This window comes from Halichondria panicea, chromosome 17 (assembly GCF_963675165.1).
Source record: "Halichondria panicea chromosome 17, odHalPani1.1, whole genome shotgun sequence".
Classification (NCBI taxonomy): Eukaryota; Metazoa; Porifera; class Demospongiae; order Suberitida; family Halichondriidae; genus Halichondria; species Halichondria panicea.
Window position 1 is genome coordinate 5,044,702 of NC_087393.1, and position 22,500 is coordinate 5,067,201.

The following is a 22,500-nucleotide window of genomic DNA, read 5'->3' on the forward strand; positions in this document are numbered from 1 at the left end:
TTTGTTTGCGTTTTTACAGTTTTGTACATTTTGCTGGTATAATTTTTTGCAAAATGTAGATCTGGATACATTAAACAAGAAGGTGGCCAATTATTTGCGAGTACTATAATTTTTGCGATTTTACTCTCATTTGCAGAAATAGCAGAAATTAATACACGCGAAAATATGTAACCTTAAGGTACATAGATGTCGTACTTAATTACATGCATGCATGCATGCAGACATGATTATAATTTCATGTGTCTTGAATTGATTTTGGCTATAGAACAACTTACATGATGAAATCCTCATTGAAAACTGGATTTACAGTCTTCTTTTTGACAGAGGTCTTCAGTTTCTTTGACTGGGTGCATGTGCCTAAAGTGCCAGGGCGGCATCAGGGTCAACTCAACAAATGGCCTGGGTCACTGAGTCCTGTGGGGAGAGGTGTACCAACTAATATACAGTGTGCTGAGTTAGCCGAAACATATTAGAAAACTCTATAGCATTGCAGTTAAACACCCACATAGGTAAATATACAGAGAGTCACACGATGAATGATACATTTTCTATATACGTATACAGTACGCTGTTACCTGAAGTGTCCAGTCCTGGCAGCTTGTTGGCCTGGAAGAGGTTGACCTCAATAACCTCCTTGTCTTGATGGTAGCCCACACTGAGCAGAACCTTTCCGTACTTATCCTCTCCTGAGTTGATCAGAGCAGTTTGAATATAGGCCAAATCAGAGAAAAATCTCAGAATCAGTTTGTCTGTTTGGAGGCCCAGAACGTCAAGCTGATATTGAAGTACCTGTAAAAGGAAACACAGAGTCACTAGTCCATGGACTGATTACTCGATACAAATAAATAACTCATACACATGAAAAAGTGTTAGTATATAGTACCAGGAGTATACATGAATGAACCTCTCTTCATACACTCCTGACAGTACTTGGAAATTGTCTCACTGCACCTTATACTTTTCAGTGTTCAAGCTCTCCAAGTTGAGCCCAATACCATCAGCATGGAAGAGCTCTCTGACGCTCTGTAGGATGAATTTGACCTTTGAATAGTATACTGACTGCGATCGCTACTCTTTTTGGCTGCATCAGAGTTGAGCACTCTCTGTAAGCAGTCGCTAGACATGCACCACATGTCTGTCAGGATTCTGTGGGAGAGGTCATTATTATGATCATTTTGCATGAGGCATAAAGAATGCATGTATATATATATATAATTATACGAAGGTACTTACAATTGTTTAGTCTATACATTCATGAACAAACATGCACATTTGCTGTAGAAATACTTACAGTTGGAAGACTGGAGTGAGAAGATGGTTCCCTAGTGTATGGAGGTTGCTGGCCAGGTAGCTCATCAGGGGGTCTATCACCTGCATGGATATAATCAAGCAATCAATCTCAATACACATGCAGGACACAGTCACCCTCACGCTCATCTCTAGACTGGTAGTGGGCGTCTTCCTCTCAACAATCGCCTCAATAAGTGCAGTTATATCGGGGCTTATCTGGGAGGGGGAAGGAGCAACATTTCTTATTCATTACATGTATCAGTCATATTTCGGCTACACAGATTTTATAGCTAAGTACTTAGCTACGTACCTTCAAAATGATTTGACAGATGATGCTGGCTAATTTCGTACTAATGTCTTCCCCAGCACTTTGAATGATAGTTCCCATAACCTCCTTGGAGTGAGTCTGAATATCTTGCTCCTCTTCTGTTAGTTTCTTGCCGCTCTGTTCCAGTGAGTGCTCCATCAAATGCTTCATTATCACTGTCTTGATGTGTTGCATGTTGTTTAGCACTATGCTCAGCTGTGTGTGTGTGTGTGTGTGTGCATGCGTGCGTGCGTGTGTGTGTGTGCGTGTGTGTGCGTGTGTGTGCGCGTGTGTGCGCGTGTGTGTGTGTGTGTGTGTATGTGCGTGCGTGTGTGTGCGTGTGTGCGTGCGTACGTGTGTGTGTACGTGTGTGTGTGTGTGTGTGTGTGCGCGTGTGTGTGTGTGCGCGTGTGTGTGTACGTGTGTGTGTACGTGTGTGTGTGTGTGTGTGTGTGTACGTGTGTGTGTGTGTGTGTGCGCGTGTGTGTGTGCTCAGAATACCAAACATCCGTTCAACAATACGATATTAAACATTGTGTCAAGCTGATACAATTAACCATACGTACCTTCTCAGTTGCCCTGAAGTTTCCTTGTTGGTTGAACATGTCCTCTGGCCTGAGGCGATTGTACACCTCAGACACGTAGAATAGAGCACACTCACACACACTCTTCACCACGAAGATCTTGAACGTAAATGCCTCCGCCTTAGCTGGCCACTCAAGCTGCACACAGTACAGCAAATGTTGAATACATTACTTTCGACAGAAAACAGATTGAATTCATTAAAGTAAGCTAAGCTTTCTTTTAATTGGTTATGCAATGCTGCACAAGGTAGAGAAATATGTAATCTATGCATTTTTCTTAGTTTTTAGAGGGCACAAAATGAATTTGGACAATCGTATGGAAAGCTTAGAGTGAGCTTTCTTTTTTGGTATGCAAATGTACGCACCTCATCGCTGAGTTTCATGAGGAGTAACAGGAATTCGGTTCCATCAACAGCCGAGGATGAGAACTGGACATCCTCCGTTACCTGGACTACTGTGTCTAGCTCAATGGCTTGCTTGATACGTGATCTGCATCTCTCTGTGGCCAGATCTATCCACTGGTTGACATTCCTCTGGAAACACTTGTGAAAGTTGGCCATCTGCAACTGCTGACGATGTCTGCATGGAGAGAAAAATCTAGTCAAAAATACATTTGATAATACTATAGACAAGTGCATGCCAGCTATGAAACTACAGAGACAAGTTGTATAACTACGGAGATAACTGACTCTTTTGGGATACTTTTCTTGAGTTTCTTGATCTCCTTGATTGCCCTGTACATCTCATACGTGGTGACAGCATCGGGGCTCTCTCTAATCTCCAACTTGGACATGGCCTCCACCACAATCTGCACAAGGGGAAGGAATAGGTTTTTTTATTTGAGTAAACTACGTAAAAATTTAAAGAAACTCACCAGTTTGTTGATAATGAGATAGAAGTGAGTGAAGTAGTCTACGCCAGCTCTGTGGTGGTTATAGTGTGGGGGGTCAATGTGTGTGTGTGGGGGTTGCAGTGTGGGGGTACAATGTGTGTGTGTGGGTGCATTATTGGGGGTCAATTCTGTACAAAGTGGTTGTGTTGGTTGACACACCTCTGAAAGATGGGGTTGATGTGCTGTAGCACTCTCCTGCAGTGGTTGAGAATGTGCTCAATGAGACCCTTGAAAGCGATCAGCTGCATGTCCGGTGTCTGCAGTGGATGGGGAGAGAGGGTAGTGCATTCAGTAGCTTTGTATACAGCTTTTTTCTTCCACAAGACAAACATAAATTATGTATATACATTACTGGTGTACTAACAACATGAATGGTCATTAACGGAGGGAAGCAACTGGTAGAAAAGTTTCAGTAACTATAATTAAGTGCACTCACATTCTGGTCAGGCATTAGGTTGGCACAGAGCACAAGGAACCAGATAGGCACAGCAACTTGAATACTCTTCTCCAGTAACTGTGATAGCCTCCGCTTCTCTTCAGGGAGACGTTCCACGAATGGAGTGAAATTGTACAGTTGAAGCAGAATGCTATAGTGAGGGTGTGTGTGTGTGTGCGTGTGTGTGTGTGTGTGTGGGTGTGTGTGGAGGGAGGTCATTGATTGAAATTTTGATCTCACTATATTGTACTATTAATTGTAGCATCCTGACTTATTGCAATAGTTGCTAGCCTCTCATTAGTCCACACCTTCAATCAGGTACGGGTATATAATATATTATTAATAAACTAGTGTACATGTCTTATAGAGCCTCTTACTAGCCATGAATACTTTATTCCCCCTCCCCTACTACTTTAATTAATGAGAGTACACAGTGTACCAGTCATACACATTCTACTGCATATGACTCTTGCCTCTCTTATTTGCAGTGGATTGAAGTTCCCTTTGACTCACAAATGGCGAGGACCAGGAACAGAGTACTTGTCAGAGGCATGATCAGGTGAGGGGGGAGGGAGGGAGAATTTCTACATGTACTTACAAAATCATAGTAGAAAAGCTTACTGTATTATTATATCACTCCATTGACCATGCCCCCCCCCCCCCCCCCCCCCATACAGCCCTCTTCATGCATCACTGTTTGGGCTCACAGCTGGCATCACCGGTACAACAATCCTCTATCACCTTGTCAACCCTCTAACAGCCGCACTGGGTGCTACCAACCTGCTACTCTACACACTTGTATACACTCCTAATATGAAGCGAATCAGTATCATTAACACCTGGGTCGAATCTATTGTCGGCTCTATACCACCATTGATGGGTTGGGCAGCTTGCACTGGTAGTTTGGAGCCTGGAGCCTTTGTACTGGCCGGAGTGCTCTATGCTTGGCAGTTTGCACATTTCAATGCTCTTAGTTGGGGCCTGAGGGGAGACTACTCGAGAGCTGGTTACCGGATGATGGCCGTAACTGACCCGGAAATCCCTAACAAGATCTCCTTCTCTCACTTCCCTCAGCTCTGATGAGCAGCCACCCAAAGAAGAGGTTCCACTAGTGGCAACAGATGAAGGATTCTGTGACTCAAGCCAACCTAAGCTGTGGCCTGTCAACACGAGAAGTAATGTCCTGCAGCTTGTGGAATTGAGTCTTTAACGGCAGATTCCAAGATGAGTGGAGTGGAGTGTGTGGCCTGTCAGATCAACGGAATGAAGTTCTGGGACAGAGAATTTTGGACTTCTGATTATTTCATTCATTAAAGTAGTGCTATTATTGTTCTGATTCATTTTGTTGTATAGTATACGTATTATATATAATTATCGTGTTTCCCATTTGATTTGCAACAATAATTATACGTAGTTCACACTGTATTATGAAACACACAAAATTTAAGGGATCAGTCAAGTAAATTAAAGCTACAAACTGTGTAACACAGACAGTTATACAGATCTGCTATGATATTGATTTGCGAGCTTTGGTAAGTAGTCCAGTTGCACTTGATTTGATCCGTTTCAGATGTTTTGTCATGAGCTTCTGTTGGAGCGAAGGATTATCGATATCCAAATCTGCCAGAATCTGTTTATTCTCCTTGAGGAAGTCAGTAGCTCTGTGATCAGATGAATTAGCTCGAGTAGATAATTCATTCAGAGCAACTGTACTCTCTGGGATCTTGAAGAGAGGCAGGGTCAGGTTCCTCCTCTCCACTGCATTAGGGTTGTCAAAGGCTGAACGGACTGGAGAGAGGATGGGAATGTCTTCACACGGCACGACACACACTCCACACAAATCGTTTGAACTGAGCCTGTCATAGTCAAAGATACTCAGTAAAATGACAGCTCCTCGAGTTTGAAGCGACTCCCTACTAGCAGGCCTGTGTGTGTGGGTGTGGGTGTGGGTGTGTGCGTGCGTGCATAATTAATGCAACAATCAGCAAAATTGGTTGGCATCTACATATTACAGTACTCCATTACATGCATGCATGCAGACACGTACCTATCATTTTGGCTATAATAAAATAAAAGCCTATAATATATAGAACAACTTACATGATGATATCCTCATTGAAAACTGGATTCACAGTCTTCTTTTTGACAGATGTCTTCTGTTTCTTTGACTGGGTGTGGCCAAAGTGCCAGGGGGGCATGAGGGTCAACTCAACAAATGGGTCACTGAGTCCTGTACAAAGAGAGGAGGTGGAACCACACTAATGATGATGTGCCCAGAACATTTGAAGGATGGCTATTCAATCTTAATTCAACCTCAATTCAATACGCAAATTTGGCTCTTTTATAGTAAACTATATGCCTAAGAGGTGGTGTATAGTACCACCACCATGCACCGACTATTGTGGGAACATATACACCACACTGACTGTTACCTGAAGTGTCCAATCCTGGCAGGTTATTCGCCTGAAAGAGATTGACCTCAATGACCTCCTTGTCTTGATGGTAGCCCACGCTGAGCAGAACCTTCCCGTTCTTATCCTCTCCCGAGTTGACCAGAGCAGTTTGAATATCGGCCAAATCAGAGAAGAATCTCAAAATCAGTTTGTCCGTTTGTAGGCTCAGAACGTCAAGCTGATACTGAAACTCCTGCAGAAGGGACATGCAGTTACTATAGTCCATGGACTACTCAATATACCTCACAATTAATATGAAAAGGGTTAGTATAGTACTAAAAGAAGTTGGAAATTGCCTCACTGCACCTTGTAGTTGTCGGTATCCAGGCATTCCAGATCAAGCCCACTACCATCAGCATGGAAGAGCTCTCTAACGCTGTGCAGGATGAACCTGAGTTTCGAGTAGTACTGACTGCGATCACCACTCTTCTTGGCTGAATCGGAGTTGAGCACTCTCTGTAAGCAATCGCTGGACATGCGCCACATGTCTGTCAGGATTCTGTGGGATTATTATGATAATTGTGCGGGGCGGCATAAGAGTGCATGTATAATTACACGTATAGTTATAATTATATTGCTATAGAAATGCTCTTACAGTTGGAAGACTGGAGTAAGAAGATGGTTCCCCAGTGTCTGGAGGTTGCTGGCCAGGTAGCTCATGAGAGGGTCTATCACCTGCATGTGTATAGTCATGGATACAATCTCAGTACACACCTATGCCCACCTCTAGACTGGTCGTGGGCGTCTTTCTCTCAACAATCGCCTCAATAAGTGCAGTTATATCAGGGCTCATCTGGAAGGAGGGGGGGGGGGGGGCAACATTTCATTCTCATATTTTGGCTACACGTGCAGATCTTCATAGCTAAGTGTACATTCATTAATGTCTATAGTTACGTACCTTGGAAATGATTTGCCTGATGATGCTGGCTAATTTCGTATCAATGTCTTCTGCAGTGCTTTGAATGATTGTTCCCATAACCTCCTTGGAGTGAGTCTGAATGTCTTGCTCCTCTTCTGTTAGCTTTTTGCTGCTCTGTTTCAATGAGTGCTCCATCAAGTGCTTCAATATCACTGTCTTGATGTGTTGCATGTTGTTCAGCACTATGCTCAGCTGTGTGTGTAAGAAGAATTACTAAATGTTGCCCTCACAAAATAAGGACACCACGTAAAAATCAGGCAACTCAATAGAAGTTATATGAAGAATGTAGGCCTTTACCAGAGAAAATGTATTCTCAGGTACTATAATTATGTTGAACAACTGATAAATTGTGCTCTGCATGGCAGTTTTCAGGACACCAAACATCCGTTAACAATTCATTAATTGCTGTGTCGAGCTGGTGCAATTAACCATACGTACCTTCTCAGTGGCCCTGAAGTTTCCTTGTTGGTTGAACATGTCCTCTGGCCTCAGGCGATTGTACACCTCAGACACGTAGAATAGAGCACACTCACACACACTCTTCACCACGGAGATCTTGAATGTAAATGCCTCCGCCTTAGCTGGCCACTCAAGCTGCACACAGTACAGCAAATGTTGAATTCGATAGAAAACAGATTGAATTCATTAAACTAAGCTAAGCTTTCTTTTAATTGGTATGCAATGCTGCACAAGGTAGAGAAATATGTAATCTATACATTTTTCTTAGTTTTTAGAGGGCACAAAATGAATTTGGACTTAGAGTGAGCTTTCTTTTTTGGTATGCAAATGTACGCACCTCATCGCTGAGTTTCATGAGGAGGAACAGGAATCCAGTTCCATCAACAGCCGAGGATGAGAACTGGACATCCTCCGTTACCTGGACTACTGTGTCTAGCTCAATGGCTTGCTTGATACGTGATCTGCATCTCTCTGTGGCCAGATCTATCCACTGGTTGACATTTCTCTGGAAATACTTGTGAAAGTTGGCCATCTGCAACTGCTGACGATGTCTGCATGGAGAGAAAAATCTAGTCAAAAACACGTTTGATAATACACAAGTGCATGCCAGCTATGAAACTACGGAGACAAGTTGTGTAACTACGGAGATAACTGACTCTTTTGGGATGCTTTTCTTGAGTTTCTTGATCTCCTTGATTGCCCTGTACATCTCATACGTGGTGACAGCATCAGGGCTCTCTCTAATCTCCAGCTTGGACATGGCCTCCACCACAATCTGCACGAGGGGAAGGAATAGGTTTTTTTATTTGAGTAAACTACGTAAAAATTTAAAGAAACTAACCAGTTTGTCGATAATGAGATAAAAGTGAGTGAAGTAGTCTACGCCAGCTCTGTGGTGGTTATAGTGTGGGGGTTAATGTGTGTGTGTGTGAGGGTTGCAGTGTGGGGGGTACAATGTGTGTGTGGGGGGGGGTACAATGTGGGGGTACATGCATTATTGGGGTTCAATTCTGTACGAAGTGGTTGTGTTGGTTGACGCACCTCTGAAAGATGGGGTTGATGTGCTGTAGCACTCTCCTGCAGTGGTTGAGAATGTGTTCAACGAGACCCTTGAAAGCGATCAGCTGCATGTCCGGTGTCTGCAGTGCATGGGGAGAGAGGGTAGTGCATTCAGTAGCTTTGTATATAGCTTTTTTCTTCCACAAGACAAGCATAAATTATGTATATACATTACTGGTGTACTAACAACATGAATGGTCATTAACGGAGGGAAGCAACTGGTAGAGAAGTTTCAGTAACTATAATTAAGTGCACTCACATTCTGGTCAGGCATTAGGTTGGCACAGAGCACAAGGAACCAGATAGGCACAGCAACTTGAATACTCTTCTCCAGTAACTGTGATAGCCTCCGCTTCTCTTCAGGGAGACGTTCCACGAATGGAGTGAAATTGTACAGTTGAAGCAGAATGCTATAGTGAGGGTGTGTGTGTGTGTGTGTGTGTGTGTGTGTGTGTGTGTGTGTGTGTGTGTGTGTGTGTGCGTGTGTGTGTGTGGGTGTGTGTGGAGGGAGGTCATTGATTCTGAATAGGAAATTTCGATCTCACTACATTGTACTATTAATTGTAGCATCCTGACTTATTGCTAGCCTCTCATTAGTCCCCTTCCACACCCCTTCTTCCACACTCACTCCACACGATGGCTGAGTCTGTCCACATCCTTGGGGTCCTTGATGTTGAGCACAGTGAGATGGTTCTTCAACACCTCCTCGATGTCCATCACCAGCTCTCCAAGGTCCTTTATCAACACAGCAATCTGGAGGAGGGGGAGGTAAACATCACACACGAAATTTCTACTGGATTTCACAGTTGATATCAGTCTCACACGATTGCAATGCATTTTGTAAGCAGATATATCTATACGTATGTACATCAAGTGCACTGCAACAAGCAAGCAAAGAATTTCACTGTATATAATACAGATTTCACTAACGGGAAAATGAATTGATAAACGCTTGTCTTAATTAGTGCCATAAGCCACACCCACCCAATTGTAATGTGACACCTCCCCCTCAGTGTAGCCCTTAGCCTCTAGAGCTGCTATCTCCGGGGCCAAGGCTGATATCCTCTGAATCAGGGAGGAGAAGGTTGACATCTTGACAGCAAACATCCGATGGTATTTGATCAAGATGGACAGACGACTGTGTGTGTGTGTGGGGGGGGGGGAGAAAGGCATATTGTGGTTGCACAAAAATGTGCAAACTGCATGCAAATTAAAACAAAGTTGACAGAATTATGAGAAATTATAGCATGCATAGTATATACACTAACATGAGCTCACATATAGCTGCCTTGTGTGTGTGGGTGTGTGGGTGTGTGCTCACATGGCTGCCTTGTGTGCTTCACTGAGTCCACTGAACTCTGCGTGTTTGTCCAGTAGCTTCTCTGCCTCCTCACTCAACTCTCCTCGCCACTTCCTCCGATACTGACCCCCCACACGACCCTCATAGTTTACTATCCCGTGAGTCAGCTGCAGATGCTCCCACATGCCAACCTTCAGAGGGAGGGTACAGGTTGAACGTGCAGGATATTCAATTTCGGCTACTACAGCTAAATTATTTATATAAATTGTTTCTGCCTAATCTTCCTACAAGATAAAATCACCCACTTCCAAACCACCCCACAGCAACCCCAGCCCAGCAACCCCCTGCCACAGACTCACCTCAAGAGAGGTGTTCTTCTTGACTTGTTCCACTGACAGGTCCACAATGATAGAGCCATAGGGGCTTTTCCCTGAGTGAGAGAAGAGCTCCATCTCCTTACCCTGCACTTGTTTCAGGGTCCACAGAGAGAGGAAGGCACGTCCCATGTAGTCATCAGTCTTACGGAGGTCTTTCACAAAACTGAGGGAAGGGGGTATTTAACATGACTACATAATAACATGAATCGCTATTGTAGACTTGTCCAAGAGGTCCTAGTTTTGATAATGGGTTAAGAGGTCAATAGGTCAAGTCTGTGGTAGGGGGTTGTACACGCATAAAGATGTACCACATTAAAAGTACAATGATTTGAAACTGCTACGTAGTTTTGCTCAATATATCGGGACACAGTCCTATGAGGGTGCATGTAGTTGAAAATTTCAGACATGCAGTGTCCCCCTCTCTCACTCCCTCCACACACCCACTCCACACATACCCACTCCACACACATGTACACCCATGCACTCACTGTCGAATGCCCTTGACCTTGGTGGGTGCGGCCATATCCTTGTCACTATCCCACACCTCCACCACAAGCATCTCTCGCTCAGCACTACCCATGAATCTGAGGAAATACAGATCACACTTTTGTCACATGCAAAATCTACGTATTCATGCAACTTTACAAGTTCAAGCTAAAACGCCCACACACTTTCACACACTAGCTACACACACTCACACTCCTCATGCACACACCACACTCCTCACACACACTCACAACTCGAGAGACTCATTCCAGCAAGGGTTGAGGGTAGCCTTCTGTACACTTGTCATCACTATCTCCCCAGTGGGCATGACTCCGCCCTTTTTCTTCCAGTCAAGGAGGTTCTCCTTCTTAACAATATCCTCCCCCTGATAAGTGGCATCAATGATACCAATACGGACGTACGGGTCACTCTTGCCTGAGGGGGGGTGGCATAATGATAATGGCTCTTTAATATTGAGTGTTTACAGCAAATACATGTACATGCAGTATGAGGGTAGACTCAATCAAGGGAGTTGACAATTTACAAGTTAGCTATTTCGTTGGTGATTTGTCCTATGGGCAGTATTTCTCTACAGTAGCAATAGTTGGAATGTGCTCTTATATGGTGTGTAGTCAATGACAAAATTAACCAATGTAAATTAGATAGGCCGCACCAAAACTGGACCCAAAAATGCTGACATTGCAGAAAGAGACCACAGAAAATGGTGCCCTCAGAATTTCTGCCCACACAATTAAGGAAACTATATACCCTCAGCAAATCATACCCATGCAATACATGACAGAAAATTATATCCACGCACACAGGGATCATCCTCGTAACCATGCACACAAGGGATCATCCTCGTACCCATGCACACAAGGGAATTACCATATTCAATGCTCAATAGATGTTGGTACATGCAGTAAATTATGCAGTAAATTATGTAATCAATGACAAAATTAGCCAGTGTAAATTTAGATGGGCCAGTATCAAAACTAAACCCCAAATGTTGACAGTGCCTCATTATGTACGTATGTTAACTTTTGTGAGTACCTTATTGTATAAACGGGTACTAATTTTAGCAAATTTTAGCAAATTTGTAATTAACGCTAAATTAAGTACGCGCTAATAATAAAACGCAATTAAAAAAATATGAAAATATTTATTTTTTTGTTTTTTCCTTTTTTTCTAATGTACTTTTGAGTATGCTAAGCAAGTTAGCCTTTTTTCATCTGTATCTGACTCCAAACTTTCCATTCAACCTTAAAACTCATACTCGTACATCTTTTGAGATATATTGTGATAATGAATTTGCTACAAATCCGCCAAAATTAGTGCCCTAAAAACAGAGAAAAATCTGAAAACGCTAAAATTACTACCCATTTATATGAGGTATCAATTTCTAAGGGTCACTTTCTGCACTGTCAACAATTTGGGGTGTTAGTTTTGGTACTGCAATTTACACCAGCTAATTTTGTCATTGATTACACACCATAATACATACTCTCACCATTGGCATCCTTGGCTATTAGTCCAGAGCCACTCCTCACTGCGCATAGAAGGGGGAATTGGGGTAACAGTGATTTTGTGTATGCATGACTTACCAGTGCAAACAAGCTTCAATTCTGGTTTCTATGGAAAAGAGAATAAGTGGTAAAGAGATCCATGCATATACATATATATACACCATTAATTTTTGTAAGTATAAAGCTCACTTCTTGTGTGGATGCTTTCCTCCACTGCTGTCTCACTGTGTCATCATCCGTGTCAAACACCTATACACACACACACACACACAACACGCAATATATAACACACATAGCACATATCACACACAACACCTTACAAAATAAATGTTGATTATGGCACTCAATACATGCATGTGAAGAATGACTTATGACTGTAACAGCGCAAGGCGTCTATGACATACCTTGAGCACATACTCCGCTAGCTGTTTGCTAGTGTCGTCGTTTGGTACTTCCCTCAAATTGACGACAGTTGCCAAAGCGATGGTTAGTGTTTGCTTGATCTATGGAACAGAAAAAAATGAACAGCCGTTGCTAGGTATAGATTATCTGTAAGCTCATCAGGTGAGATAAAAACAACTTTCAGGAAATAATTATTGATAACAGTTTATATAGTTTTTCAGTAAGTAAATAATGACAAGGAAACCCAACAACAGCTTTTCATACACACACCCATACAGACAGAGACGATATATTTATACGTAGGTAGATTCTATTAATTTACTAAGAAGATAATTACATGGACAATTGACCGCAGGAAATCCACCTCACAGAGTTTAATTGATGGTCTAGCCTTTTAAAGTGCACGCTATGCAAGGGGTAAGTACATGCATGCATGAGTACACACAGTCAAGCAGATCAACAAAATTCCCATGGATCTATTTACCTCATGCAGTTGACTATTGCTAGAGTAGTGATTCCCACCCACACTAGCTGCTAAAAGACTGAGAATATAATACCTCACACTCAAACTGTATCTCAAATGGATCAGCAGGAGGTAGGATCACTCCACTGGTACTCCACATGCTAGTAGAGCGCAGTTTGCGTTCCCTCCACTGGAGGTGCTCGTTGGTGTGAGCCTCTAGCTCGGCTGTAGCTAGTCGCATGAGCTCCTCCCTCTCTAGTTCAGATTCAGATTGCTTTCTCTGAGGGGCTAGCCACTGGATACTAGCTGAGCCAGTGGGGATCACACAGAACTCGTCATTGTCAGAGCTGGTTAGTTGAAGTTCCTGTTCTTCACAGTATTCTGCAAGTGTGGTTGTGCGTTTGCGGGATGGTGGTGGGGGGAGGTCTTGGGCACTCGACTTTCTCTTGTTTTTAGGTATAAAGATTTGCCATGCTGATGCAAATGATTTGTGAAGATTTAGGAAAGAGGATGCTTTGTGTGGTGACTCTTTGTGTGGTGAAAAGATTTCTTTGTGTGTTGCTGAGGGAGAGAGATCAGAGTGACTTTTAGAGGCAAGAAGCTTGACACCTTCACTTGGCTTTGTGTAAGCATCTTCTATTCCACTGCTTTTAGAATCTTGAGGTATGGGAGGAGGGATTGCAACATTAGGAGAGGATAATGGTCGTGGCCGTCCTAAAAGATCTCTCTTGTTTTTTCTTGCAGACGGACAATTCTGCGTGTCATTCGAAGCATCACTGGCTGATTTAACCAACTTTTTCAATTGCGATAGCAAAACAAAGTCTGTTTCTTCTTGAGCCCCTGTACTAGCCTCGTGCAATGAATGATTGCTACTTAAAGAAATGAAAGAGCTAGATTGTGAAAATTGTTGCAGCTCACACAATTCCGAAGAATCTTCGAGATGTTCATTTGATGAGAAGCCATCTGATTTAACGTGCTTCAGGGCGAGTGTATTGATGGGACAAAATTCCTTACTTTCACCAAAACCATCAGCAACGTCATGTTTCAAAACGGTTAGATCCGGTTCTGAATAACTGGCTGTATGGAAGCCAGTAGTAGGAGCTCTGTCATCTACTGTATGGAAGCCAGTAGTGGGAGCTCTGTTATCTACTGGAGATGTGACTGCTCTGTGTTGAGATAGTAGCTCTCGCAGTCCAGGTAGCTTTCGTGGAGATGTCTTCTTTTTAAACATTGCTGCAATTTTCTTAGTTTGTTATTTCACAGCATTCAGTCTGCATGCATGTGCTATGTATTATACATGCACAGTTGCAGACTGCAGCTTCATATATAGTGGATTGAGCAAGAATGCAATGACATCACTTCCTGTAGCCAAAGCAGCTTGGTCATTGAGTCTACGCTTGCTACTTTGAGGCTATAATACTGAAAGCTAAGAGATGGGTTTGAGCTAATAATTATACAATAATTATACCACAATGAACACATACCATTGTGTGCATACGGCATATGTACTACAAACGTTGAAAGTATATGGGTTCGTGCATGATGGGGGGGGGGGGGGGGATTAGTGTACTATTAGCATGTGCTTGCATGTGATTGATACATTAATTACCATGGCAGCTGGTAGAAGATTGAAACTGTGTAGGCCTGCATGTATATAAAATGGCTTCAGAGGATACTATAAACAGTCGGTCTAGAGTAACAGAAGCCAAATGGAATCGAATACAGTAGAATATCATACGAGGAGTGCAGACAAAATCTAACTGCCTCCCTCTGGCTAAACATGACGAGTTTCTAATTTGTTGTCAGATGTATATTTTCGAATTTTTACTCTTTAAATACTCATAAATAGTCGAACAATACATGCAACAGTCTCTACTGTATGTAGACTATAGTTCTCGCGATCATTCATAGCTAGTAGAGCTAAGCTACAGGTTTTCCTTTGTATTTTCTTATGGAACTTGTTACCCGCTACAATGGCGTACTGTTGTTCATTATAGTACTCTTATTTATTTTCCTATGTAATTATATATTTAGTTTGTTTTGTAAACTAAATAGATTTACGTATTTACATGTTTTGTTGTGTAATGGGGAGCACCTTTGTAAGGCAATGTTACCTATGTATATGTGTGACCCTTTCCCTGTGGATAAACTTATTCAATTCAAAGTCCAACCATGCATGAATTGGCAACTTCCCCTCGTCAACTAAGAGAAGACATGCAACCTACTTATATACACATACTGAAACTAACGCATCTATTCAAGAGCTGCAATATGCCATATAGGCCATTGACCCCATTAGCCATATTGACTCACTAGCCATTACTGACCCCACACCCATTAGCCATATTGACTCACTAGCCATTACTGATCCCACACCAATGCACCACACACACAACCACTATAGGGTTGTGGTTAAGTAGACTAACACTTGTATAAGACCACATCCTGTACAACATCGGGTTTCAAATACGCATACAGTAGACTCTCGCTATTCCGGCTCTCTGAAGTACGGCCACCTCGATATACCGGCCATTTGGCTTGGCACGGAATGCTAGCTATATGTTTACTGCACAAAACTCACCCTGAAGTGGGGCCACTCCGCTATTCCGTTTACCGGCCAGTGCTGGCTGTCCCAAACAAAGGTTTTCAATGTAATTTTATACGTGTATTACAGCTGGATATGACGTTTTGGGTGTGGTTTAGCAAATAAAATTGGATTACACTTAAATAGAGAACAGAATGATTCATTATCCTTTATTATTCTCGAGACAAGAACTGCAAAATTAGTCATTAGATTCGAGGTAAGGTTGTTTTTAAGCCGCGGCTATTTCCCGAAATACAGCCACCTCACTATTCCGGCCAAGCTGCATAGTTCCAAGGGTGACCGGATTAACGAGAATCTACTGTAGTTCCATCATTTGGGAATTACACTATACAAGCCTGGATGTGTTCTAACTATTGCAAATTGCATACGCATGCTCTCACCGTTGCAAGCCTTTCATTTGCAATCGAAATTTAAAAGAGCCTCTCGCATTCAAAACCCTATATATGGTAATCAGTCATAACTAGTCCAACCAGCTCGTATTGCTCTCACTCACTTTAGATACTTCCTCTCGTCCCTCGTAGAAAGAGGTATCCTTGGTAACACCAATGGTGAACGTGTCATCATCATCAGTGTCATCATCATCAATGGTAGGTAGAGAGGATCCTGATACAATGTGCTTCTGTTTCTGCTTCTGCTCCTAAGAGAGGGAGGTAAACATGTACCGACACTTTCTGACATTACTTATGTCATTCAGGCCTTAAATTAGAGCACACATCAGGTAGGAATGGTCCGACATGCAGTACGAATTACTACAAATTCAGTGTACTAGAGCTGGTCCTGCACGGTATTGTGGTTGCATAACCTATACACTGAATTTGCAGTGATTCATACTGCATATCAGGGCTAGCCACATTATGCCCAAACCTAGAAGATCAACTGTGTTGTGTGCATGTGTGTCAGCACTTGACAGTCTGTTCATCAACAGAGCTACAAATTCTACAATTTAAATCAAAGCAGTACATGTACGTCATGCACACTTCAAGCATGCCTCAACTAAACACCACTACAGGTACCTCACCCTGGGAAGAAGACAATACAATTCATCAAGAATCAGTATATATGCTACTATATAATTATACATGTACAGTAAGTGTGTCTACAATCGTTGAATCAGCAAACTGCTATACTAAGCTTACCGCGATTTCATACCCTGATTGTGTGTGTCGACTATTATAATTCTTTTTGTTTTGGATAACAATTGACCAGTGAAAACACATTCAAAATAAACTACATCGAAAACAGCAATACAAGCAACAAAAGCAATGTACCCAAGTTTGTACATTGCACCATGCATGGCAGTATCTGCATGCCAAAAGCATCACCTATATACCGAGGGTGGATCGATTCTCTATTTTATCTTACCAGTATGGCAGTTTCTATTATGGTGGAAGCTTTTCTCTCTCTCAGTGGAGCCGTGTCAGTCTCATCACAGCCACTGATTAGGCAACCACTGTGTGTGGGTGGGTGTGTGGGGGTGTGTAAGGTGTGTGGAGGTGGGGCTGCTCTGCAGGTAGTGTACAGTATTATAGTATGTGAAGGGAATTATCCAACTGCAATCTGCTATTACACTCCCAAATGAGTCAAATGAGTGACAACATCACACTCGTGGTGTACATTGAAACCCCCTAGAGATTAATTGGCATGCACCAACAATAGAACAACATGACCATTTGAGACCCTAAAAGGAATGACATGAGTACAATCTAACACTTTGTATGTGTACTAACTCCCAATATACAGGCAATGCACTGTACTGTAATCTGTATCTAGGTATGCAGTGTACTGATGCACTCTGCATTACCGTGACACAAATGTACTGTGCATGCAGAACTGTTTTATATAAAAGGCTCATTGTTACAATTCTCAACACCACATTAATAGTTATCGTAGGCTCTAGAGAAACATTGCAGCCACTAAGCAAACTAGCAGCTGTGTATACAAACTAAGCAGCTATACACACAGTGCAGGTATGTGCTCATAACATGCATGCACAACTCAATACTATAACAGTTTAACTTGTGCATGAGGATTATGGGAGCTGTACTGCATGCAATCTCTCCTTACCATGCTTTGGGGTTTGGAGACAGGTCCTTGATCTCATATATTCTCTTACGCACTAACAGTGCTCGAACAGCCATCTTCAAAATTAAAGTCAGCTATATAGATCTAGCTAGACTCTAGAATGAAAATTAGCTGAATTAAATAAGGCAAAGATCGTCAGACTTATGCTCAGTAGATAACCGAGTTTCTGGAATGCCTCAAAGGATAGGATAATTATGTACTGTAAGTATATAATGATATCATTATGATATACTGCATTCTGCATTCTGCATTCAATCTGTTTTCTACATACAGTGACCAAGTCCAAGTCCCCTGGTACGTCCTACGATCAAGAGTTCACCTCTAGGCCCTCAACAAGAGACAGAGGGATACGTATACTCCCCCTTGGTCCTGAGGCTGAAAATGCTCTCCCGGACACAGTAGAATCCCTGTATTTAAGAGCAAGTCAAAGAAACATAAAACATAAACTTGGCCGGATAATCGAGGTTGTACTACTAATACAGCTATGCCGAGATTTACGGGTAATTTTGTAAGTGCACATGCATACTACCTATATATTGTTTTACATATTATACTTGTATTATACTTTAAGGTAAGTTTAAGGTCTTTAACTGTCACTCGTTCACATGCTCATGTTAATCAGCTGCAATAGTGTCTGGTTACGCCTGTTGTACTTGGGTGGCGGGAATGTAGTTTGAGCTCCCCTGTGGATATAGTTTGTCTCAATGTAAAATGTATACAAGACTACTAGTAACTTACAGTATGTACGGGAACCTCTTAGCAATTTGCTTGGAGACACTCTGTGCATGATGTATCTGCTCTTGCTCTAGAATAGAAATTATCTTTTCAAGATGACGTTTCCACATCAATGTACTGCACATGGCCTGTTTGATCTCATCCCTGCATGCATGTATGATAATGCGTGGGTAATAGTTGCCGATTTGAGTGGAAGCAAACCTGTGTGGTCCTGGTTGCCTCCACTGACGACCAAAGCAAAGAAATTTTTTCTCCTGCTGCAAAGACAGTGTAAATAATTATTTTGAAATTTGCAAAGCCCTTTTTTGTTTTTGGAATGTTTGAGATCACACCTGGATGCACTCATGCAGGTACCGTATAGCTGGTAATTTCTGGGGTGAAAATATTCGTGGTTTTTGTAGTTGAACACTGGACCACGAATATTTTACCCGCAAATGAAGCGACCTTGGCTACCTTTACCAGCAGCAACCACAAAAGTAAGAGCCTGAATATTTCCCCCGAAAATTACCCGCTATAGTGTCTATAACTGACAAATTGTTGTAGAATGAAAAGCGATCACACAGTGTTGCATTGTGATACACACCTTATTTAATTAAGTAACAACCTTGTTGGTGCCACCAATTACATGATTTGTTTTAGCGAACAAATCATGTGATTGGTGTACGTTGCTTAGATCATGATAAGCACTGCTGTGTGCATGCAAGTGCATGTTATTGAGTTTTTCTATAGATCTACTTCTTCTGTGTTTGTCATTACTTGTAATAATAATTTACTGATAACAAGCACTGGCAAAGTAAATAGCACTCGTACTCGGCTTTACGTCGTGCTATTAATCCCATATTGCACTCTTAACTATACATGTACTACTAAGAAGTTATTCTATAGCCTACGCTAATAGCTATTGTACTTAATGTGTTGTCAATATAATTATACTCACAATCTTCTTCAAATTTTCAAAGTACCGAACTTTTTCATCCAATGTCAGCCGTCTTGGTGCGACATAGGAGGGCCTTGTGGACCTTGTGCCAACTCCTACTCTGTTAGATCTACGCTTGAAAAGGGCTTTGAACATCTTGAACTTTCAATGTAGGCCGCTATTAAAATCGAGAAAAGGACGGATGATACTTATACATGTACATAACTATTTCAACAATACTTACATGTATAGTCACAGCAGGGGGGTACCAGGGGAATCCCTGGTACCCCCCCTGCGACCCGTACCAATAAATATAATTATAGCAAAATATGAATTTCTTCTCGTTACAGTTAGTCCGGACCAAAGCGAGTCTCTACCTCTGAGTACAGTGGGAGGTATGGGGGAGGAGGACTATGACCTGTCCATCACCAACTACCACCCTTTCAACCACGCCTGCTGGAATAAAGGCAAAAACGTACTTAGATACAACAGGTTCGTTAGCCTATTATGTTATGAATATGTGTTTCACAAGTATACCTCTTTGAATCTAATTTGTCGATTTTTCTCCCGTACATGGCTGTGGCTAAGATGTGTGAGTGTATTGAGGAGGAGAGCAAGCGTCTGAAAATCATTTCCACTCTCACTATAACTTCCTCTGCTCAGTGATACTCTTACCAGCCGAGACTGTGACTGTGACTTGTGTCTACCTCTGTCTCAACCAAGGTACATTCACTATAATAGTAGACGCACGAGTGGCAAGTATATATGCACATGGGGAATTACTAAGGATACTGTGCTTTGTGTGTGGTTAATTTACTTTTATACTATTACAGTATCACTGTTAGGTGTGAATGTCTTGTAATAATTATTATGCCCCCTTCCCCCTAGATGGGCGTCGCCGCCCTCCCTGAAGGAGGATGGGAACCAAGCCTATCTACAGTTTTGTTCTGGCCTGTTACGCAATAGCATTATGAATCTCAAGTGGGTGTTAGCCATGAATATCACTTATGTTGGCCACGCCTCTCATTCAATCCAGTGTGTGCAAAATTCACACGTGGTATGCCATATTTTGTCATTTTTCGGCCCCTTGGACCATGCATGGTATATGTATCAAGTTTTGGTATAATAATGTAGTTCAGTTGGTTGCTCTGTAATGTGCAATAATTATGGTAAATAGCACCACTGTACAGTCCACCATAATGTAATGGGTCAGATAGACGACACATAATACACAGCAATTGCAACACATGAAACATTGAATACATGCACACGCAACTATTAGCTAGCAGGTTTATGTTGTGCAGTGTTCTCTTCGGGTGCAAAGTCCAACAGATATCTGACCAAATGTTGTGGTAACGGTAAACTGTTGAGTTTGTCTGACCTCTTGCACGAGGTAACAATGGCCATTCGACACAAGTGCTGTAACGAATACACTTCCTTGAGAATTGGGTGCTTGAGAGTTACAGGGAATTCCCCTAGTTCAGGAACAGTTACTTGGAACGTGTGTTCATCGCTCTCTAGGTAATAATCTATTAGATCCACCACTGATCCAAATGATGGACAATCCTCTTGTCGACAAGAGTCTAACTTGAACAGCCCTCGACTGTACGCCACTCGCACGCTAATAACAAAACTATTGGCCTTCAGAGAGAGTGAGAAGAGATGACAAGCGTCAGAACTGTCCCTCATGATAAACGATCCGTCCTCTCCATTCTTGAGTATATCGTTAGCTTGTGCACTGGAGAGATCTCCCCAATACCAGCCACAGAGCTTGAGACGACGGAGGATATGGGAGAGGCTGATCTGTGGTGACGGACGCCCACTACCCGAGGAGGAGCTCATCTTGACACACATTGAGAGTATCCCAATACCTGTGTACAAGTACAGGACAATATCCTTTGTTAGGTATGATTATACATGTAGTACATCCCCAGCTAGTGGCCATACACACACACAGTGTACAGAGTAGGTACTCCCTCACCTGCCAGTAGGCTCTCTGTCTGATATCAGCGCACTGTCTACTGGTTAGAGACTATAGGAGCCGGTACTTCACTGTTCATAGGGCTAGGCTAGGGGTCTGTATGTTTCCAATTCCCTGTCAACTTTCGCTTTTCGAAATTTTTTTCCCCTTAGTGTTTATTCGTTGAATTGGATAGGTGGCAATGGAGGCTGTGAAGATACTTCGTGCAGTGGCTGTGCTGGGACTAGCGCTGGCTAGCTATAGACTGGTCAGAAGATGGTGGATGAGGAGATTGATGGGACAGAGAGTGGCCGGTAAAGTGGTCCTCATCACAGGGGCCAGCTCTGGCCTGGGGGAAGGTACGTCACATGCTGTGCGTGGTTGTGTGTGTGTGCGTGTACCTCAGTCCCTCTCTGTAGCATTGGCAAGAGCTTACCATGCAGCAGGGGCAAAGGTCATCCTGGCCGCTAGAAACACACACGAACTGGAGAGGGTGAAAGGTCAACTCGACAGTGTACAAGTAACTATATCCCAAGTGCACACTGTCCATTATGTTCCTAGTAGGGACGCCCAAATGCTCTCATCCTCCCTCTTGACCTGAGTGATGGACCCTCACTGGCAGACAAGGCTTGTGCTGCTGTGGACATGTATGGACGAGTGGATGTGTTGATCAACAATGCTGGTGTGAGTTCCAGAGGGGCGGGGCTGGAGACAAGCCTGGACACTGATCGGCGTGTTATGGAGGTCAACTACTTTGGTACTATTGCCTTCACTAAAGGTACACATTGTGTGTGTGTGTGGGTGTGGGTGTGTGTTGTGTGTGTGTGTGTGTGTGTGTGTGTGTGTGTGTGTGTATGTGGTGTGTTGTGTGTGTGTGTGTGTGTGTGTGTGTGTGTGTGGTGTGTGGTGTGTGTTGTGTGTGTATGTGTGTGTGTGTGGGTGTGTTTGTGTATATCACCCCCTGTGTTCTCCCAGGTGTGGTTGGTGCTATGGTCTCGGCTGGTGGGGGGCAAGTGGTTGTTATTAGTAGTCTACAAGGAAAGGTGGGAGTGCCACTCAGAACATCATGTGAGTTCAGTCAACAGCTATAATTACCAATAACTGTTTAGCCTCCCACTGCTGTACATGAACCCCAACCAGTTATGTGCCTCTTCATGATCAGCCAAACTCACTCACTATTCATGCCATTAGAGCTACAGTGAGGAAGCTGTTTCAGTTGACTTTTTGATATCTTCCCCTATAATTATAG

General features: G+C 42.7%; 5 protein-coding genes and 1 long non-coding RNA gene across 9 annotated transcripts in view; 2 read left to right on the plus strand and 4 right to left on the minus strand.

Moving 5' to 3' along the window:
• The window catches only part of LOC135351822 (protein unc-13 homolog 4B-like), a 4,184-nt gene extending 493 nt beyond the window's left edge, over positions 1-3,691 (minus strand). The window contains exons 1-12 of one of the 2 annotated variants that reach the window (XM_064550927.1): positions 3,510-3,691; positions 3,233-3,330; positions 3,056-3,104; positions 2,871-2,989; positions 2,547-2,760; positions 2,164-2,319; positions 1,601-1,813; positions 1,432-1,506; positions 1,292-1,371; positions 952-1,146; positions 576-789; positions 276-414 (exon numbers count right to left, since the gene is read on the minus strand). In XM_064550927.1, coding sequence (XP_064406997.1) covers positions 969-1,146; positions 1,292-1,371; positions 1,432-1,506; positions 1,601-1,813; positions 2,164-2,319; positions 2,547-2,760; positions 2,871-2,989; positions 3,056-3,104; positions 3,233-3,330; positions 3,510-3,524 — 1,197 coding nt within the window. In that variant the 5' untranslated portion in view covers positions 3,525-3,691 and the 3' untranslated portion in view covers positions 276-414; positions 576-789; positions 952-968. Of the gene's footprint in view, positions 1-275; positions 415-575; positions 790-951; positions 1,147-1,291; positions 1,507-1,600; positions 1,814-2,163; positions 2,320-2,546; positions 2,761-2,870; positions 2,990-3,055; positions 3,105-3,232; positions 3,331-3,509 lie in introns of both variants that reach the window. The other variant, XM_064550926.1, reaches the window with a different exon arrangement.
• A 246-nt stretch (positions 3,692-3,937) lies between these two features.
• On the plus strand, positions 3,938-4,768 carry LOC135351848 (protoheme IX farnesyltransferase, mitochondrial-like). Its single transcript, XM_064550958.1, has 2 exons — positions 3,938-4,068; positions 4,187-4,768. The coding sequence occupies exons 1-2, from the start codon at positions 4,025-4,027 to the stop codon at positions 4,587-4,589; spliced, it is 447 nt and encodes a 148-aa protein (XP_064407028.1). The 5' UTR covers positions 3,938-4,024; the 3' UTR covers positions 4,590-4,768.
• Positions 4,769-4,895: 127 nt separating this feature from the next.
• LOC135351794 (protein unc-13 homolog D-like) lies at positions 4,896-17,765 on the minus strand. 2 transcript variants are annotated; one of them, XM_064550891.1, is made up of 26 exons: positions 17,623-17,765; positions 16,921-17,008; positions 16,052-16,195; positions 12,493-12,591; positions 12,278-12,337; positions 12,167-12,194; positions 12,073-12,111; positions 10,814-10,997; positions 10,565-10,660; positions 10,059-10,239; positions 9,721-9,890; positions 9,384-9,537; positions 9,028-9,152; positions 8,659-8,809; positions 8,382-8,479; positions 8,182-8,230; positions 7,997-8,115; positions 7,678-7,891; positions 7,320-7,475; positions 6,861-7,073; positions 6,687-6,755; positions 6,558-6,637; positions 6,269-6,461; positions 5,942-6,155; positions 5,610-5,739; positions 4,896-5,434 (listed from the first exon to the last, which is right to left on the minus strand). In XM_064550891.1, the coding sequence occupies exons 1-26, from the start codon at positions 17,694-17,696 to the stop codon at positions 5,017-5,019; spliced, it is 3,546 nt and encodes a 1,181-aa protein (XP_064406961.1). In that variant the 5' UTR covers positions 17,697-17,765; the 3' UTR covers positions 4,896-5,016. The 2 variants fall into 2 exon arrangements, with proteins under 2 accessions (XP_064406961.1, XP_064406960.1); XM_064550890.1 differs by lacking the exons at positions 16,052-16,195; positions 16,921-17,008; positions 17,623-17,765 and adding an exon at positions 13,048-14,257.
• Positions 17,766-18,034: 269 nt separating this feature from the next.
• Positions 18,035-19,572, minus strand: LOC135351855 (uncharacterized). Of its 2 annotated transcripts, XR_010399521.1 has the most exons (5): positions 19,536-19,572; positions 19,313-19,469; positions 18,577-18,632; positions 18,379-18,519; positions 18,035-18,323 (listed from the first exon to the last, which is right to left on the minus strand). It is a non-coding gene; the product is annotated as an uncharacterized LOC135351855 (long non-coding RNA). The 2 variants fall into 2 exon arrangements; XR_010399520.1 differs by lacking the exon at positions 19,536-19,572 and having other exon boundaries at positions 19,313-19,529.
• An 862-nt stretch (positions 19,573-20,434) lies between these two features.
• On the minus strand, positions 20,435-21,145 carry LOC135351845 (suppressor of cytokine signaling 2-like). Its single transcript, XM_064550955.1, has one exon. It carries the CDS (start codon positions 21,143-21,145, stop codon positions 20,570-20,572), a length of 576 nt encoding a protein of 191 aa, XP_064407025.1. The 3' UTR covers positions 20,435-20,569.
• Positions 21,057-22,500, plus strand: part of LOC135351837 (dehydrogenase/reductase SDR family protein 7-like) — a 2,332-nt gene continuing 888 nt past the window's right edge. The window contains exons 1-5 of the mRNA XM_064550946.1: positions 21,057-21,196; positions 21,448-21,610; positions 21,671-21,771; positions 21,816-22,029; positions 22,227-22,319. Coding sequence (XP_064407016.1) covers positions 21,454-21,610; positions 21,671-21,771; positions 21,816-22,029; positions 22,227-22,319 — 565 coding nt within the window. The 5' untranslated portion in view covers positions 21,057-21,196; positions 21,448-21,453. The remainder of the gene's footprint in view (positions 21,197-21,447; positions 21,611-21,670; positions 21,772-21,815; positions 22,030-22,226; positions 22,320-22,500) is intronic.

What these genes read in the sequence shown, in the direction of transcription:
- LOC135351848 (XM_064550958.1), top strand. Translation starts at nt 4,025, where the DNA reads ATGGCGAGGACCAGGAACAGAGTACTTGTCAGAGGCATGATCAG. An exon ending in CTTGTCAGAGGCATGATCAG is followed by an intron (nt 4,069 to 4,186) that starts GTGAGGGGGGAG and finishes CCCCCCATACAG; the next exon opens with CCCTCTTCATGCATCACTGT.
- LOC135351794 (XM_064550890.1), bottom strand. Translation starts at nt 14,184, where the DNA reads ATGTTTAAAAAGAAGACATCTCCACGAAAGCTACCTGGACTGCGAGAG. An exon ending in ACTTCAGGGCCACTGAGAAG is followed by an intron (nt 7,074 to 7,319) that starts GTACGTATGGTT and finishes TTACACACACAG; the next exon opens with CTGAGCATAGTGCTGAACAA. An exon ending in CGCCCACGACCAGTCTAGAG is followed by an intron (nt 6,638 to 6,686) that starts GTGGGCATAGGT and finishes ATACACATGCAG; the next exon opens with GTGATAGACCCTCTCATGAG.
- LOC135351845 (XM_064550955.1), bottom strand. Translation starts at nt 21,145, where the DNA reads ATGTGTGTCAAGATGAGCTCCTCCTCGGGTAGTGGGCGTCCGTCACCA.